General features: G+C 34.3%; 3 protein-coding genes across 7 annotated transcripts in view; all 3 read right to left on the bottom strand.

Annotated features, from left to right (window-relative positions):
* Positions 1-3,573, bottom strand: part of LOC108904160 (serine protease persephone-like) — a 10,393-nt gene extending 6,820 nt beyond the window's left edge. Inside the window, exon 1 of one of the 2 annotated variants that reach the window (XM_018706594.1) lies at positions 3,500-3,573. In XM_018706594.1, coding sequence (XP_018562110.1) covers positions 3,500-3,569 — 70 coding nt within the window. In that variant the 5' untranslated portion in view covers positions 3,570-3,573. The remainder of the gene's footprint in view (positions 1-3,499) is intronic. The other variant, XM_018706592.1, reaches the window with a different exon arrangement.
* Positions 3,574-6,757: 3,184 nt separating this feature from the next.
* LOC108904163 (serine protease snake-like) lies at positions 6,758-12,265 on the bottom strand. 3 transcript variants are annotated; one of them, XM_018706596.1, is made up of 5 exons: positions 11,937-12,265; positions 11,675-11,829; positions 10,068-10,180; positions 8,899-9,319; positions 6,758-6,992 (listed from the first exon to the last, which is right to left on the bottom strand). In XM_018706596.1, the coding sequence occupies exons 1-5, from the start codon at positions 12,217-12,219 to the stop codon at positions 6,807-6,809; spliced, it is 1,158 nt and encodes a 385-aa protein (XP_018562112.1). In that variant the 5' UTR covers positions 12,220-12,265; the 3' UTR covers positions 6,758-6,806. The 3 variants fall into 3 exon arrangements, with proteins under 3 accessions (XP_018562112.1, XP_018562113.1, XP_018562114.1); XM_018706597.1 differs by having other exon boundaries at positions 6,864-6,992; positions 8,904-9,319; XM_018706598.1 differs by lacking the exon at positions 6,758-6,992 and adding an exon at positions 7,943-7,983.
* Positions 12,266-15,626: 3,361 nt separating this feature from the next.
* LOC108904128 (serine protease snake-like) overlaps positions 15,627-18,355 on the bottom strand; it is a 7,473-nt gene continuing 4,744 nt past the window's right edge. For both annotated transcript variants that reach the window (XM_023454299.1, XM_023454300.1), the window contains 3 exons: positions 17,995-18,104; positions 16,509-16,929; positions 15,627-15,891 (listed from right to left, as the gene is read on the bottom strand). In XM_023454299.1, coding sequence (XP_023310067.1) covers positions 15,709-15,891; positions 16,509-16,929; positions 17,995-18,104 — 714 coding nt within the window. In that variant the 3' untranslated portion in view covers positions 15,627-15,708. The remainder of the gene's footprint in view (positions 15,892-16,508; positions 16,930-17,994; positions 18,105-18,355) is intronic.

Genomic DNA, 18,355 nt, shown 5'->3' with positions numbered 1-18,355 from the left:
AAAAAAAAGAATAATAATAACGGAAAAATCTGACCTTTTGCAATGGCAATGACAAATTGCTGATCTTACAATATTCCTGGAGAGGCGAATGCTTCTTTCCTAGTTGGATCCACTTGTCCTATATAAGCGACGTCAACCAAATCGGAGGATAACAATCCGACGTTCAATAACAAGCCCCAAATGCGAGACAGCCAGTATAAAGGTGGAAGAATAGGTTCGAACGAACGAATAGGTAAATTCACGAAGCCCTAAAATAGCACGAATAATAAATGTCTTTTCTTTTTTTTTGAGATTACCACACCTAAGGCTCACACAAAAGGTTTAAATTGTTGAAAGTAGGGTAAAAAACTTACTCAAGGATATAGGGCGGCTTCAATTGTAGTCCAATCTGGTATCTGGGATAAATATCTAAATGTACATAGATATATATTTCAGTGGTTCGTTAGAACTATCCTATTGGCTATAATATGAGCATCCTGTAGATTAAGGAAATAATAGTTAGAATAAGAACCACGTGGGCCAGAAAAGATTACTTACAGATCAATTGCTTTAGAATCCGACATAAGTCGTGAACTGTGATTATAGTCACACCAATACATAAATCACATTCAAAAGTGAATTTCGATAAAACTCCCAACTATATTGGAATGCACAAATCGGCACAGAACAACGAAATTCGCTTAACAACAACTGCCTGAATACTCGATAGGAAAAATCCTCGAACCTCGACCAGCAACCTTTTTGTGTGTCCAAAGAAATGTAGATAACTAACGCGGGGACAGCGTATGCGGAAGCAGAAGCATTCACGTTACATTTTTAATAAAATTTTCTTTTTATTAAACGCTCTGAGCTAATGAACTGAATTAATTAACTAGAATTGTAATTATTTATATTTACTTTAAAATGCGATTAGGAAAGAAAAAAAAATGAGTAAGATAAAAGTGCAACGTAACAACTTCATAGTCGCATTTTTGTTTCGTGTTTGTTTTCTTTAGGTAGTTAGATACCTAACTACTTACTTATTAATTAAAATTGATAGTCCTGAACATAGGTACTTTAATTTAATTCGTTTTGTTTTCACATTGTTGGTAGTTACCTATATTGTTTTAAATTTAAAGGTTTTGCATTTTTAGTTTTGAGTTCGTTTGTTGTCTTTAGGTATATAGATATGTCGTGAATTATTTTAAAATTAATATTAGGGTCGCATTAGATGAAAGATGATTGATTTTTCGTTTGTTACGATTTAACTCAAAAACTACTCAACCAATTTTACCGAAAGCTACGTCTCCTCGGAGTAACATAGGCTATTTTATATTTGCCCGTGCGAAGCCGGGGCGGGTTGCTAGTAACTATTATTAGAGAATTAAATGAATTAAATTTATTTGCAACAAAGCCACCACTAGAACTGCCTCCTATTACCGAATAGAAGAGTTACCACGCTAAATTTTATTGCTGGATGCCGGCTAACAAGACCCTGCATCTTTTTCAAGTTGCCAATTTCCAGCATTCAAAGCGCGATCTGAGGCGATAATCTATATTGTCTGTGGTTTAACATTGCTGATTTATGGAAATTGATCTCCCAAGCACCAGTAACAATCACCTTATCCACAGCAAAACCTTGAAAGTTTTTTAGTAATGTTAAAAGATCCTGGATCTAGATCTCCTTGGCACCACACCAAGTTTTTTGTTCATAGTGATTCTTGTACCTATACTGTCCCGTAAACCCAGAAAAGAAGTATATTACTTAGTAAATCTACACAAATTCATCATTTGTGCTTTGAATATATATTTTTAAGGCATACTTCATACTACCATATTTTTTCTTTTTGTTCTTTTCAATAGAGGATTTTTCTTTTTCAGATTTCTAGATGAATATTTAATCTTTTGGTAAACCTAAGTTACGAATGACATCATTGAACTCACTCTGATTAAACGTTTGCGGATGATTTTTTCCATCCCACGGTATATATTCGTCTCCACTTCTTCGTATTCCTTCTCGTTTTCAGATTCATGAAAACATTAATGTTCTCCAACGACGTTACAATTTTATTTTCTTCAATATAAAGTATAGTACATAGTACGCGAAGCGCAAATGTCTCCATCTGTCGTGCTGACTTTCCACTATACCATTCAAATGGCTACTACGATAAAAAGCAACCTGCAAAAATTTGCCAGGTACTTTGTTGCACGACGAAACAAAATGTTTTTAAAATGCCATTAGGTCTTGCGAGTGTAATTCAATGCCACTCGGGGCATTAGTAGTTGTTTCTCGCAACACTGGCAATTTTGTTATCGCCCTCTAGGCGACAGTCGTGCAACAAAGTACCTGGCAAATTTTAGCAGATCGTTTCCAACCGTAGTAGCCATTTGAATGGTATAGTGGGAAGTCAGCACGACAGATGGAGCCATTTGCGCTTCGCGTACTATGTACCTCTTTGTCGTGAGTATACGACACTATAACAGTTGGATTGTTCGTCGATTGTCTCACCTATGACACACTGACGAGGACTAATAAGTCCGAAACCGGTATGTAACTAGTGGGTTAGACTGACGAGCGATCTCAGCTGTTGCATAAAGCTTTGGTTTGTTAGAACTGTGCGTCGCAGACGACATACGCAGTTAGCAGAATCTGTAGCGTTCAACTTTATCGGTTTTGAAGGAGGGTGTTTTGTTAGATTTAGTGCTTGTGATTGTATTCTGATAAGTGCAGACGAAAATATTTATTATTATTTTGGCAATTTTTTTTTTTNCTGTGCGTCGCAGACGACATACGCAGTTAGCAGAATCTGTAGCGTTCAACTTTATCGGTTTTGAAGGAGGGTGTTTTGTTAGATTTAGTGCTTGTGATTGTATTCTGATAAGTGCAGACGAAAATATTTATTATTATTTTGGCAATTTTTTTTTTTTCATGACAGTGGTTGAATATTTTTTGCTGGTAGTACTTATTGAGAAAGAACATGAAATAGATCTTTTAAATTTAATTAGTTGTCGTGTCGTCGTTAAAATAAAAGTGAAGATCGAATCTTTTCTATAGACATTTGGAAGGGACGGTATACAATGGGGGATGTTCTCGTACGAGATCGATTAATTTCTCGTCTTCCTCTGATGAAAACTTGGTTACCATTTTAAAATTCGTTAAAAATAAAAGCTTTTTTAGTACTGTACGCTGTGAGCTCAACTGAACGGCTGCGTTGAAATCAAATCAAATTTGATTTCGACTGAACCGACGACGCACATAATTTTCTGCCTACCGTGAGTTCACCTAAGCAGACTCTAACAAACCAGCTACCCTTGTTCTTGTGTTTTAGATTCCAACGTAAGTCTGACGCGCACAACTGACTGTCTGCTTTGCGTCGCCTACAGCTCTAACAAACCATAGCTTTAGGTGTTGCGAGTGTAATTCAATGCCGGTCGGAGCATATAGCCCGCGGAGTAGTTATTTCTCGCAACACTGGCAATTTAAAAAAATATATAGTATAGTACATACATATGAACTTACCTTTACATAAAATGGCAAAGGGAAAAACGACCACAGATAAAAATATATTGTAACAAAACCTTGCAGACATACTGCTCTCAGGAAACTAACATAATCAAATCGACTTATGCAGCACGCAAGCTTTGTCCAGAACAAGACCTTGACGGCTTTTATTTTGTCTGCGCAATGTGATTAAAAAGAAGCTATCTAATAACGTTTTGTTAATATTCTGGTTAAGAAAACTATTCAATGAATGCAATAAATATAATAATTTGATAAATAAAAATTTATTGTGGCTCTAATTTTCTTCTCTATGAACGATAGCATTATTATTAGATAACCATAGTTACTATACTCTAGTTTTAAGAATTTTATCGGAGAACTGTATCATTTGCTACGAAAAAACCAATGGCGTGAAAACTATATTTTCGAGACCCTTTTCTAAAAAATGCAACTGCTTAAAGCGGGAACAAATAACATTTTTCAAATTTTCAATGATTTTTTCAACATAAAATCACTGACAGTTTTTGAAAAAATTGCGTTTAAAGTCGGCACCTAAAGACAGAGGAGGCTTTGAGATAATCATATCTATTAATGTTTATAATCTTATCAATCACCAATACTTGTAATTAATATTATATTTCTTACATATACAGGGTGTTAATGAATAGGTGTTACAAACGGATATGGTATGTAAAAAATCCAGAAATAAGTGCAGTTTACTTAATAAACATATGTCCTAAAGCGGCTCATTTTCGAGATACAGGGCGTTGAAATTTAAAAATAATAAACTATTTTTTCCTGTAGCTCCGGTATTAGTTAATATTTCTTTATCAAACTCAACAGACAGATTTACTAGCTTAAAGGATGCATAAATATGGCAGAAACCATTTATTGGCTTCTTCTAGTGGCGTGCGATAGGTGTCGTTTCACCTTTTATCCCCCCTAAATTGTGCGGCACTGTACAAATATTAGTTTTTCGTATGTTTTTGAATTTGCTAGTATTTTTTACGTAAATAATGTATACTTGTTAGACTTCCATAAAATGAGTAATTATCAAGTTATTAACATTTACATTACTGAGGTCACCTTATGCTCCAAAAACCAAAAATTTTTAAAAAGTGACATGTTGAGTAAATTTTTCACGAAATTGTTTAGTAAATGCATACATGTGTCGCTTTTTCTTTTTGAGATACAAAACATTCAAGGTTTCCGTATTCCTCAAGCAAGTTTAAAATGTTGGAAAAAAAACATTTGCCGTTGACATTACTTGTATTTTAATGTCAAATTATTTTCGATTGTGAAACGAGGCAGTTTTTAATTATTATTGTTATTTTAGTGTAAAGTTTAGTTTGTAAGTTTTAATTATTAGATAGATATCTTTATCCATTCGTTTAAAACATTCATACATCATGAATGAATATACTTCTGCTGATTATGCAAACATGATATTAATGTACGGTCAAGCGCGTTGTAATGGCAGGGCTGCCCGTCGGTTATACTCAATCCGATTTCCAAATCGTCCAACCCCTTCACATAAGATATTTGGAAGAGTGTTTCGCAGGTTGCAGGAAACAGGAACTTTTACAACAAATAGGGTTAACTGCGGGGTAAGGAGAAACCGCAGAACGATAAGGTTCGAAGAAGAAGTTCTTAATAGGATAGAAGAAAACCAATCCACCAGCAGTCGAAGTATTGCTCAGAATATGCATGTAAACCATGTAAGCGTTTGGCAAGTTTTACGCGAGCAACAGCTTCACGCTTATCATATACAAAAGGTTCAAGCTTTAACTCCCGCCGACTTTCAGCCACGACTAAACTTTTGCCATTGGTTTCTTCAACAGTGTCAGTTGCAAGCAAATTTTCCGCGGTTTGTGCTTTTTACAGACGAAGCATCCTTCACACGAGAAGGGATCTTTAATTCTTCTTCTAATCTCTAATAAAACTAATTTGTGGTTTTAAATAATAAAATAATTTGGTATACCTGATGTTACAACAACTGTTCAAAATTTTATCCACCGACGTGTAAACACATTTGGGTCCGTCTTACTCAGTTTCTACGAACTACCTAGCACAAATGTTGTCTTGCTTCACCATAAATTAAAACGATATCCATAACTCTGAGTTGCTATACACGCAAGCCATTTCTGACTCTAACTACTAAAAAACTATTGTAAACACCACAGATAACAGGTAAACACTAACGCAACGACGATTGTAAAATCGGATTTCAGTATTCGGAGTCGCTGAGGCCACGTGGCTCTCCACGCCTATTTGCGAATGACGCTAGAGACTACAGTTGTCCAGACTCGGAAACTATAAGGATTTTACACATTTTTTTTTAAGATATTGACTTGTGGGTACACATGCCGCAAGTGACTCATTTTTAAGCATTATGTCAAGAGCGCCAGCAGGACGCCGCCGGACGCACCAGCGTTCCAGGAAAGGTCTAGGCCGGACTGGCGCCGGCGACCAGATGCGTGCTCATATACCTACGACCGACTCCACACACGGAGACTCTACAGCAAACAGTCGAACCGACAACACGTTTTTTTCACAAGCTTAGTTTTCAATAAAATACTTTATTATTACCGTTGAAAGAGCGTTTTATTCTTGCTGTACACATAAAACAACCCTCAGACTAGCAGACATACTGCTTTCAAAAAACTAGTTTGTGAAACCGACTTGTGGAATTGCAATCTGGGAGATATTACGACCTTGGATAATTTAATTTGGTTTTCGTAAGAAAGAACCAATAGATCAATACATTGTCAATGTAAAACAGCTATTAGTGATGAAAATAAGCTCCAAGTGGCTTCAAATACTAGACACTCTAAGGAGACCTACGTAAAGTGGTTAGACAGACAAACAGTGCTCGGGCAAGACAAAGCCTACAAAGAATATGTATATAGACACCAGAATAACCATACCCATGTGCCCAAAAACATTCCAGCTAAAAAAAGTTTAAACACATATTATAACACACGGAAGAAAGCTATACTAATATTAAGATTAATCAACACTACTATTCCTCAAGTGTAGTAATAAAAACGATGTACCTACATATTTGAAATCGAGAAAACTAATGCATACGAGATGAGGTGATATTTCTTTAAATAATGAATGTTTTTCATTTAAACGAGTAGGAATTCCTTGTCTCAATGCCTTTTATTCTTAACATAAAGTTATATTTCTTTGTTTGAACTTTTGGTTGATTTAAAACAAAGTTCTCTGAATTTCTTGAATAAAATTGTTACGTTATAAAATAAAAGCCTTTATTCTTCTTGAATCACATTAAATATAAAAATAATATGAAAGTAGTACATATTTAGTTCGGCCAAACAATGTCTTCTATCCACTTTAGATAAACCGATACTCTAGTGAATATATCTATAAGACCGCTTTGCTGAAAACCGCATGGGTTCCCATAGGAGATCACCCCGATGATGTCGTACATGCATTTGACTTCTTCAGTTTCTTTGTGGTATATTTGAAGAGGACCACCAGCATCCCCCTAAAAATGAAAGTAGTAGTGTATATTTTTAATGTTTTCTTTTTGTTTACTATTAATGTTAGTATTTCATCTTAATATTATTTTTTTCTCAACTGATTTAATAATTTTATATATATATATATTATTATTATTGAGAGCAATTTAAAAGTTAAATTAAAATTTTAATTGAATAAGACACGATGAAGAGAAAGGTTGAAATAATTGTTGTAAAACAGAAAAATATTTGATTAAAAAAAAATAAAAAAAATTGTTAGTATTAAATAGGTTATTGTGACTTATTATCAGAGAGTCGTATTAGTAGTAGTAGTAAAGGGGCGGCCTCAGCCTGGCAATTAGGCCACAAGTGGGCCCTTTTTGCCTACCCCGCCGTCCCATCACCTGACCACTCTCTGCCTCTGACCTTCCTCGAACCTACCCGACGCCCTAATGAACGCCAGGATTTTGGTCCATGGAAGGTCTCTCACCTCAGCCCCTTGCAGCTCTTCAGCACCAAAGACTTTATGTCTTATTCTCCCAAAGGCTGCACACTGTCCCAGAAGGTGGACAGGGGTGTCCTCCCCTTCGCCACATTTCGGGCATAGAGGGTCCTCCTCAATTCCTATTAAGCTTAAATGCCTCCTAAGTCTGCAGTGGCCTGTCAGAACCCCCACCATTTGGTTTAGGGCTCTTCGACTGAGGCTCAGCAGCCATCTTGTCTTGGATTTGCTAGGTCCATGTATAAAACTATGGGCCTGCATCCTCTATTTCTCCTCCAATCCAGACCTAAAGTTTGATAGGCCCACTTATTGAGGGCCCCATTAATGCTGCCTCGTGTGATACCTAAGATTGGTTCAGGTCCCTGTCCAGGTCCCCTGGACCCAAGACGAGCTAATTGATCCGCCCTCTCGTTACCAGGGATGCTCCTATGGCCTGGGACCCATACCAATTCTACTTTTTTTCGTCTGGCCAAAGACTCTAGAGCGTCTCCACATTCTTGGAGAGAGTCGTATTACTAGAACAGAATAAATTTCAAAGATTTAAGTATAAAAAACATTATCATTTAGGTCAAATAGCGTACATGCCAAAGGTATTATTGGAAAAACATAATTAAAATTAATTAGTAATAGCAAGTGACATATAACAAACGAAATCTAAAATATCATAGTTTTATTTAATAGTAGCATTAAAAGTAAGAAAAATAAGTATTAGGAAATATTAATGTCTAAAGTAAAATTTTTTATATAAATAGGAAGATAATGTCAGTAAAATGTCAAAAATAAAGTTGGATCCACAAGTCATAAAATATTACATAAGAAAGTCAAATACAAATATAGAAGTAAGGAATATTTTGAAATATAAGTTAAAAAATTTAATTTCACTATTTGAATAATTATAAAAATTTGGCCATATTAAAATTTGATAGATATTAAGATTTGAAGTAAGCTCAGTAACACATTGAGAAAGAAATTTTAAGATCAAAATTTATTGCTTAATCTATAGGCAGCCAACAATACATCATAATAAATCAAATTGAATACAATTATATAAAATATTTCTCAAAGTGTTACAAAAGTACTGTAGGATAATTCCAAATATTCTTTAATTTGTGCCTGACATTTCACAGTTAACTTTTATTGTTATATATAAAAAAATCTAATAAATAAATTAATTTCTAAATAATATCTTTGTTTAGTGTGGTTTCCTGCAGAGTTTGTACCTCACTAGAACTCACTACTGAGAAGGGTCGAAAGCTAGCCAGGGTAAAATTGACAACCTAAATTGCAACATAAACATTTACACAACAGGGTCATTATTTTATTAATTACATGAACATTATATACACATACAAATCACTACCCATAAAAATATTGGCGCAAACACAAATACATATTTATACCCATAACAATATATATATTATACTATTCACCTCACATGTAGACCTTTCTGATTTAGAGATTCCAGCGCAAATGATCATATCGTCAACGATTCCAGCTTTCAGTCTATCAGATGAAACATCCAATCTATACTTGTTATTACATTCTTCAGCACCGTAGAATTCTAACACTGTTGCCAATAAATCGTTGCTCGTTTCTTCTCCAAATCCAATAACCCCCCATCCTGAAGCTATAGCTAAGACAGAGGGGATAAATTTTTCAGTTTGCAGGCATGCTGGTCGTATGTAGGTGTTAAACTCTACATTCTTTGAGAATCTCAACAGACCTATGTCGTAGTACGTACTGGTAGAATTGAATTCGGGATGGATGATGATTTCACTCACTGTTCGTTCTTGCATTTGCGAAAGGTCTGTCTTATTTGTCACACCAACCCTTACCAGTATCGGGGGGGTTCTGAAATTTGGTACAAAAAAGTAAGTTTTTGTTTTTTTTTCTCGCACTACTTCGATTTTAATTTTGGCCAATAACCTTTTTGAAACCCTTCTCAACTAAAATAATGGCATCCACCTAACACTTCCGGTTATACCGGAAGTTGACGCTCAAAAAATTGAGCTCCCTCTTTTCTCGAAAATGGATGCTTCTAACGATGTCAAATACTTTTTATTCGTAGAAAAGTATGAAGAATGAAGAATAGAAAAGTATGTTTAATATCAGAAATTATATACTGTGAGGACCAAAAAAATAGAGACCTATTGCATGTTTACTGGATGCCGATAGGGTCACCTATAAAACATGGCAAAATACTGATCAAACATCACGATAAACCGCCATGGATCAAATTTTGTCCAAATAGCTAGTACGTGTCAAAAAATATTGAGGAAAAACAGCCTTTTTCCTGTATGTTGTTACTAACTTTTGTGCTAAACTAAACTGGGTTAGATCGATAAACGTTCCATTATAGTATAGCCACAGAATATCCTATGTAGTTAGGATATTCTGTGGTATAGCCCATTCGTTACAAAACATCCTGTTTAACAAATTAACCCTCCTATACTTTTGAGATGCGAAGTGATAATTAACTTTCTCGTTGAAGTCGTTTATCATTGTCTTATATTCCTTAAATGTCTTAAAAATTTTTACTTTTAGCCCTAAAATATGAGCACTTTCTTACGAGGACACCTTATGTAAATGTTGTACTTACAGTGATGCTGCAAACAAGCATTGCGCAGCGGTGAGAACAAAGTTTTCACTTATGAGAGAACCCCCACAGTGCCAGTTAGTGTCACTACCCTCAGGTTTATGACCAATAAGAGCCTAGAAATAAACAATCTTACTTTGGCAAGCATAAAAATAAATAATCGAGAGGTCGAGAATAATGTAAATTTGAAGCAGAATTTTAATATAACGAATAACGTATTATAAATATTCAACAGTGTTGTATATTGCCACTGGATGAAAATCTCCACAGATTCAAGCAACTTCATCGTCATGTTTATAACCAACAAGAGCCTAGAAACGTGTTGAAAAACATGTTAAATTTAAGGCAGAATTTAAATAAGGAATTGCGTATGATGGATATTAAACACCATGCCAAGATTTTAAAAATCATGTTTTAAAATATGCTTTTGAAAAAACATGTATTCTAATACTAGCACAGGTAGTTTCTCTCAAAATTTTCGATTTTTTTTAATTAGCTTTCTAATAGTAATGTTATGTAGATAACTCGAAAAAATTTTCATTTATCTTCATGGGACTCCAAATTAAATGAGATTCCAAATTTATTTAACACCGAACCGATATTTTAACTCTTTTTGTATTTTATTTTGTGGTGATATTTATAATAATAACACAGGTCAACAAGGGTCAAGAAGCAGACACACTAATATGCATTCCCGAAAGATTTTGGTGCGCTGAATCCGAATCTGGCCGCAGAATTGCTCTATCACGTCAGGTTTTGGAGATATCCTAACCTAAATGTGCAAAAAACACTGTCTTTCTTCATATTTGAGGTTATATAGTACCTAAGCCATCTATTCTTTTTCAAAAAACTAATACATATAATTTAAAAGTACAAGGCTCCCTCTTTCGAATGCCGTTGAGTTTGCTCAAATATCTTTTTTTTTTTCGTTTCTTAATATGCAAAAGTCTACTAAGGATCCCTTAGACGTGAAACAGTTGATTGCAGTTCAGAAACTTCATACTCAGAAACCTGTAATACATACGAACTCAAACTTACAAACTCCAAATCCACAAGCGCACAAACTCCAAACCCACAATCCCTAAACCCACAAACCCCAATCCCACAAAACCCGAACCTACAAACTCCAAGCTTACAAACCCCAAGCCCACCAACTCCAAACCCACAAACCGTATGGGTATGAAGTTTCTGAATTGCAATCGACTGCTTGATGTCTAAGGGATCCTTTAGTACATTTTCGCATATTAAGAAACTGAGAAACTTAAAAATTTCAACATGTGATATCTCAACGAAAAAAAAAGATATTTGAGCAAACTCAACGGCATTCGAAAAAGGGAGCCTTGTACTTTTAGATTCAATCTATTAGTTTTTTGAAAAAGAATAGATGGCATTACTACATAACCTCAAATATGACGAAAAACAGTGTTTTTGCACTTTTAGGTTAGGATGTCTCCAAAACCTGAGAGCAATTCTGCTTCCAGATTCGGATTCAGCGCACCTAGATCACTCGGAAATATATATTCAAGTTTCTGCTTCCAAAGAAAGTTAAATTTTATTGGTCTGTGGATTATTGTAGCCATTCCAAATAAAGAAATAAAAGGAATACATACCATATGAGGGAATTCCCTTCTTGATGCCAAGGAACTTCCCACAACGAGTCTATTTCGCGGAATATCGCACACAAGCCTTTTTGTAATGTGCGGTTTGAGCAACAATGTGGGGGCAAACACCTTTTCGTAGGCATACTCCGCATATTCTTTGCATTCTGAAAATTAATTTCGATGTTAGTAGACAAAAGGATAACTAGAACTGAAATACATTTCTAGTTCTAATGTTTAGTAAGTCTGTAATACACATAAACTTAAATTTTACTTTGTTTGCTTATATCTCCTGGTGTTCTGTTGGTAACTGGATTAGTTGTCGTTCTAGTAATTTCCATCACCTCCTCATCTTCTTTGCAACACACAATAGATTCAGTTTCTTCGAATCCACATATTACCGGAATAACTTTTTTTCTTGTCAGTTGTACAGCGGTCGGACATTCCGTTATAAGTTTGCAGATACCTTCGCTGCCATCTTTCAAGGAACATTTGTCTCCTGAAGACGTCGAGAATATTAAAAACTGGTCTTTAATTTTTACATTTTCAATATACATTACAGCGATGTCACTTTGTTAAACTACGTCGCTTTAGGGTATACCTCCATCATTAACAATCACTTTTACATGAAATAACAAAAATAAATTATATTCTATATGAAACATGGTCCACATTGCATATTACAACTCACCTTTTTCTAAAATGTCAAAAGAAGCAGGGGAAAGAATGAAAACAAATAAAAGCACACTGTAATTAAACCTGGTAGGCATGGCGCACTCAGGCAATTAAAATCGGAGAAACTTGTTCAGTATCAGCTTTGATGAGGTGACGACCTTGGCAACTTTTATTTTCCTTAAGCGAACTGATATATTTTATTAATATTTTATTAATAATATGGTTAAGAAATCCTTTAAATCAATTTGATGGTGATAATAATAATTAGACTTACAGTACTTTTTGTCTGTTAACGATGGTTTGAGATAGTTATTAAAAAAATGGAAAGGTAAACGTAACTGGGTTTTTGACCTCTACTTAAGAAACACCCTTTATGGAAAATATGTAGTTTTACGTCCAATGAAAACAATAAATATATTACTCAACCTATTAGAATGCATTCAATAGGAAATGTTTCTTGCAAAGTTATCCAACCCAACAGAATTTACCGGTCGCTGGAGGTGGAAATTTCACAAGATTAAAACATCACGGGGGATGAAATACTTCTACCGAAGTAGAAACGAACCCAATATTATTGATAGCATAAGACAAATATTTATTACGATTCCTAAATTAACCAGAACATCAACATTTAATAGTTATACTTTCGGCTTAAATGTTAATAACAAATAAATTATATTTTGGGCATATACATAACTAGTGTGTATATTTTCATATACATCAATGTTATATGAAAATTCCACTGTGTTCATTTCGGACTTAGAATAATTTCAAAAAAGGATGCAACATTGTATTGTAACGAGCGTTCAAATAAAAACGTGGTCAAGTTGGTTCTGAATATTTGGACGTAGGGCGTAGCGTATAGCAAATGAACTTAAACGTCATCTGTCAAAGCGCTATATCGCCGCTATCAATTTGAATATTTTCGTTTTAAAAAGCGTTTAAAATGGTGTTTTCTCAAGAACAAAAAGTGTTTATCATAGAGTCCTACTTTAGAAATGGACGCAAGATTGATGGAATATGGAAGTATTCTATTGAGGAATGTTTCATAGAATTTCAAAATCAATTTCCCGGCGTTGTTGAGTACAAAATTTTTCAAAGTGCAGTTCAGCGTTGTGTTAATGTTTTTCGTGAAACGGGCAGTGTAACAAGAAAAGAAGGAAGCGGCCGACCTAAAAAGCGGACTGAAGAATTAAAAGAAAATGTCCAACAAATAATGGAAAATGCGCCAAGAACTTCTGTACGTGTTTTATCACAAATGGTGGGAGTATCAGTCGGTACCTGCCACACAGTGTTAAAAAAAGATTTGCGTTTGTTCTCCTATCGTTTAACTTGTCAGCAAGAACTTCATGAAGTTGATTTTCCGCGACGGGCTGTATTTTGTGAATGGTTTTTAAACAACTACGGTGAACTTCATAATATCACCTTTTTTTCTGATGAAGCCTGGTTTCATTTAAGTGGTTACGTAAACTCACAGAATATGAGAATGTGGTCTTCTGAAAAACCAGATAACTTTTTTGTCGAGGGCCCTCTACACGCTCAAAAAATTGGAGTTTGGTGTGCTCTCAATCGAAGGAGGATTTATGGACCTATTTTTTTTAATGGTACTCTTACTGCGCAAAGGTATAGAGAAGAAATTATCGCTCCTTTTGTTAACCAGCTGGAAGAAAACGAAATTACAAACTTTTACTTTCAACAAGATGGCGCAAGGGCACATACGGCAGGCGAGACGATGAATATGTTGAGGGAAGTTTTCCAAAATCGACTAATAAGTCTCAATGCTGAACATGAATTTCCACCGAGGTCATGTGATATTACGCCGTGTGATTTCTTTTTGTGGCCTTACCTTAAAAACACTATTTTTGAACTGCCTATTCCTGATTTAAACCATCTGCAGGCTCGACTTATAGACAAGATTCGTGAAATTAACAATACCCCGAGCATCTTAGAAAATGTCTTTAATTCTTTGAGGAACAGGTGTGAAAAGTGCTTGGAACAAGGAGGGGGACACTTTCAGCAGCTGCTTTAATTTATTGTTATAACAAGGAGGGGGACACTTTCCGCAGCTCCTTTAATTGTTTGTTATTGTTATCACGATTATTCTTTAAAATAAAGTTATATAGTCGTTAACGTTATTGAAACTGACAGCTGCTATACAGCTGGTTGAGAAATGAGGTTAAGTTGGTCGCTATAAGCTACTCCCTACGTCCAATGTGTCAGAGCCAACTTCGACCACGTTTTTGTTTGAACGCTCGTTATAAAGATAAGCACTTGAATAAAGGATCATTGTCAAGTTACCAAGGACTTAACTTACCTAAGAAATTTATTGTTTCTGATCAGCTTCTGCTGACTTAAGACTAAATGAAGTTATAAATAGCCCTTGTAACAAAGCAAATTCACCTTAGTTCATCTTAGCATCGCTTCAGAACTTCGTGTCATTTAAATTAGGAAAGTCTTAGTTTACCTTAGTTCGCTTTAGAACTCTGTGTCTCTTAAAAACAAAATTAAACTTCAAAAGTTAAAATAAAACTCCCAAAGTGTAAAAAAGTGAAATAAAGAAATTATTTGTTACAAGAAATAAAGCTTTTTTAAAAAAAGCTAACTCAGTCACGGACGCATCATCTATATACTAACAATTAGAGTTCGGGGTTTTCGTCGGCTAGTCATAGGCGTGTTCGTCGTAAACAAATGAATAAACAGGTAGGTATAAATAAAAAAATAAATAAATTTGCATATTTTATCAGCGAAAGTCGTTTTTTACCCCTTGGTGCGTTCGACATTATTAGAATATTAAAACACGCATACACGAAGCAAACGCGAAACCAACAACTGCCGTTATTACCGGTTTCGTATGGTGTGCTGTAGCGAAAGGCCGACGCAACGTCTATGATCGTCGAACTCTACTAATAATTGATATTTATTCATTGTTATATAATATAAAACATAGTCTACATTAAATAAAATAACTTATCTTTAGCCAAAATTTCAAAAGAACCGCGAGGAAGAAAGAAAACAAACAAAAGCACACTGTAGTTAAGCCTGACAGACATGTTGCTTTTGAGTAACTAAATTAATCTACCATACTTGTACATATAGTATCAGCTTTGATGAGACCACAACCTTGAAGATTTTTATTTTGTTTAGCAGTGTGGTTAAGGAAAGCATTCTAGCGATATTTTATTTAATATTCTGATTAAAAGAAATTATTAAAGTATTAATTTTTGTTTATATTAATATATACAGTTTCAATTATTATTACTAGATTCATAAGAAAAGCTATTATTTTTCTTCAATTCATTTATTGAAAAAAAAATCTTACATTGTAAAATACAAGTCTTTATTACCATTAAATATTAAAGTAAAATAACATTTTAGATCGGCCATACAATATCTTCTATCCATTTTATATAAGCTGATACTCTAGTGAATACATCTGGAATATTTTTCGCCAAACCGCAGGGTTTTCCAAAGGAAGTCACTCCGATAATATCGTACATACATTTGACTTCGTCAGTTTCTTGGTGGTATACCTGAAGAGGGCCACCACCATCACCCTAAAATAAAAAACATGTATTAAAAAATGATGTAATAGTAACCAATTCTAACTAGACAATACATGTTTTGTACTTTAATAGAACTTTTGAATTTAAAAGTAATAAATCTAGAGCACAAAGAAATAATTCTGGCTGTTCATGTAACTAAAACAAAGACCAATAGGCCTCGAATATTTGTGATCACTTTAGAGTGTAAAGGAAAAGTAAATTCTATAGAATTATTTTTATTAATAATCTTTTTGTTCCAGTTAGAACAAACCACTATCGACTGACACAATCAAAATTAAATTAAATGGAAATAAGGATTTGTAATAGTGTTTCACTTCCTGTTAGACAGTTCACTATGAATGTTACAAAATAGAAATTAAAGAGCGTTCTCTTAAAAATTGTTTTATGCTGTGCAAGATTTTATTAATACTCAGTTTTGTCATAGCGGATAAGTTTTTAATTGGTATATTTATAAGAATTTCAATTTGTAATGTATTTTTTTACTTAAATTATATTTTACCTTTGACTGGAAGTGTATGCACGTTTGTGGTATTAAATGAAGAGACTGAATGAGAATCAGGAAGTAAATACGAGCTAGAAACTTAATTTGAAAAAATTATGTGCCTTGCCTGACATGTACTCCTTAAGGATTTAGAGATCCCGGCGCAAATCATCAGATCGTCAACGATTCCATTTTCCAAATTACCACCAGCCCGAATGTATCGCCTGTACGTGTTATTACATTCATCTACACTATAAAATTCCAGTACTGTTGCCAACAAATCGTTGCTAAGATCGTTTGTAAAATTAAGGGACCCCCACCCTGAGGCTATGGCTAAGATATGGGGAATATAATATTCTGTTTGAAGACACGCTGGCCGTACGTAGGTGCTAAACTTTACGTCCTTTGAGAGCTTCAAGAGACCGATATCGTGGTATTTCTTGTTGTTGTGTTTGGGATGGGGGATTATTTCACTAACCGTTCGTTCTTGCATATGAGTGGGATCCGTCTTGTTTGTGAAACCAATCCTTACCAGTTTCGGATAGCCGCTGAAAATTTCGTACATTAATTAATGTAGTATAAAACGAACACTTCAAATTTTTATTTAATTTATAATGAGGTCATATCTACTATAACTACCGTAACCAAATGAATAAAATACAATTCGGCACCCCTGCGCTTAAATATTATAATTATTTCCTGATTTCGTTTATTATGGACTAGTTAAGTCACGGAAACTATCATGGCGTTTATATTAACAATGTTGCCTATTACAGTTATTTAAGGACATAAGCTCAATAGCGTAATTTACTTAAAGAAATTGAAAGAAAGCTGTTTTGTTCAAAATTGATTAAGTTTAGTAAACATGTTATTTTCCAGAAAAATCCACACGCGTACGAATTATTTTTTCAAAGAAGGCAGTAACCCACAGCAAGCACGTCACTGGCCGATGAAAGGATAAAGATATCTTTGTTTGATTCACCATAACTAATGTATTATTAATGCCAAATTTCAGTTTAGTATCTGTTGGTCTTTTAGAGAGATTAAGAAAAATTCTTAAAAAAAAGTTTGTTTTCAACACCCTATATCTCATAAACGAAGCATTCTAAGACCTACGTTTACAGGAATGTTTCTTATTAAAAGTGAATCTCTATTAACTGTTAAAATCCTATCACAAAAAACTGAATCTCAAAATTTTTAATCACGTGCAACAAATTTACTGATTACAAAGAATTGTATTCGGAATTTAATAATTTATAAAGAGGGTATTTCTACTAGAACTACCGTAACCAAAAAAAATAAAAAAATAAAATTCGACACCCTGGTAATAAAAAATTATACTCTATTATATTATAAATTGATTTTCAAAGAATTAGTTTCTAAAAGAAGCCATGAGTTTTCAACAAATACATCTAGATGACGGTGTTACTCATCAAAAAAAAATTGTAGCAGTGTCGTGGTTCTTAATAAGTTTCACTGTACTTGCTTAAAAAAATGGATTTATGTCTTGATAATTGTGTATTTCGGATTAAGGCTTTTGTAAGTTTATTTGTATCAACATGAGAAATATTTCCTTATGGTATGTGCAGAATACAATACATACATTTACTTACTCATACTTTGTAAACAAGCAAACTGCAGAAGTGAGGACGAAATTTTCACTTATAAGAGAACCTCCACAAAGCCAACGAATTTCATCGCTAGGTTGATAACCAATAAGAGCCTAGAAAAAAGCAGTATTACTATGACAAGCACATCGGAATAAAATATTGTAAATTTAAAATGGATTCTAAATAAAGAACCATATGTTACGAGTCCTTGAAAAAATTCAAATTTTAATCGATTTGAATTTTATCGAAATAAAAAGTTCATTTATCGGTCGATGGCCGCACGGTTTAAGGCGTCAGTACTTAAATCGATGTGTGCTATCTGCCCGGGTTTCGAATCCCGCGGCCGGTAGACCGTAGATTAGCT

This window comes from Anoplophora glabripennis, unplaced genomic scaffold, assembly GCF_000390285.2.
Source record: "Anoplophora glabripennis isolate ALB-LARVAE unplaced genomic scaffold, Agla_2.0 scaffold151, whole genome shotgun sequence".
In the NCBI taxonomy this organism is placed as follows: Eukaryota; Metazoa; Arthropoda; class Insecta; order Coleoptera; family Cerambycidae; genus Anoplophora; species Anoplophora glabripennis.
The sequence above is the reverse complement of the archived record's forward strand: the minus strand, read 5'-3'. Positions and strand labels throughout refer to the sequence as shown.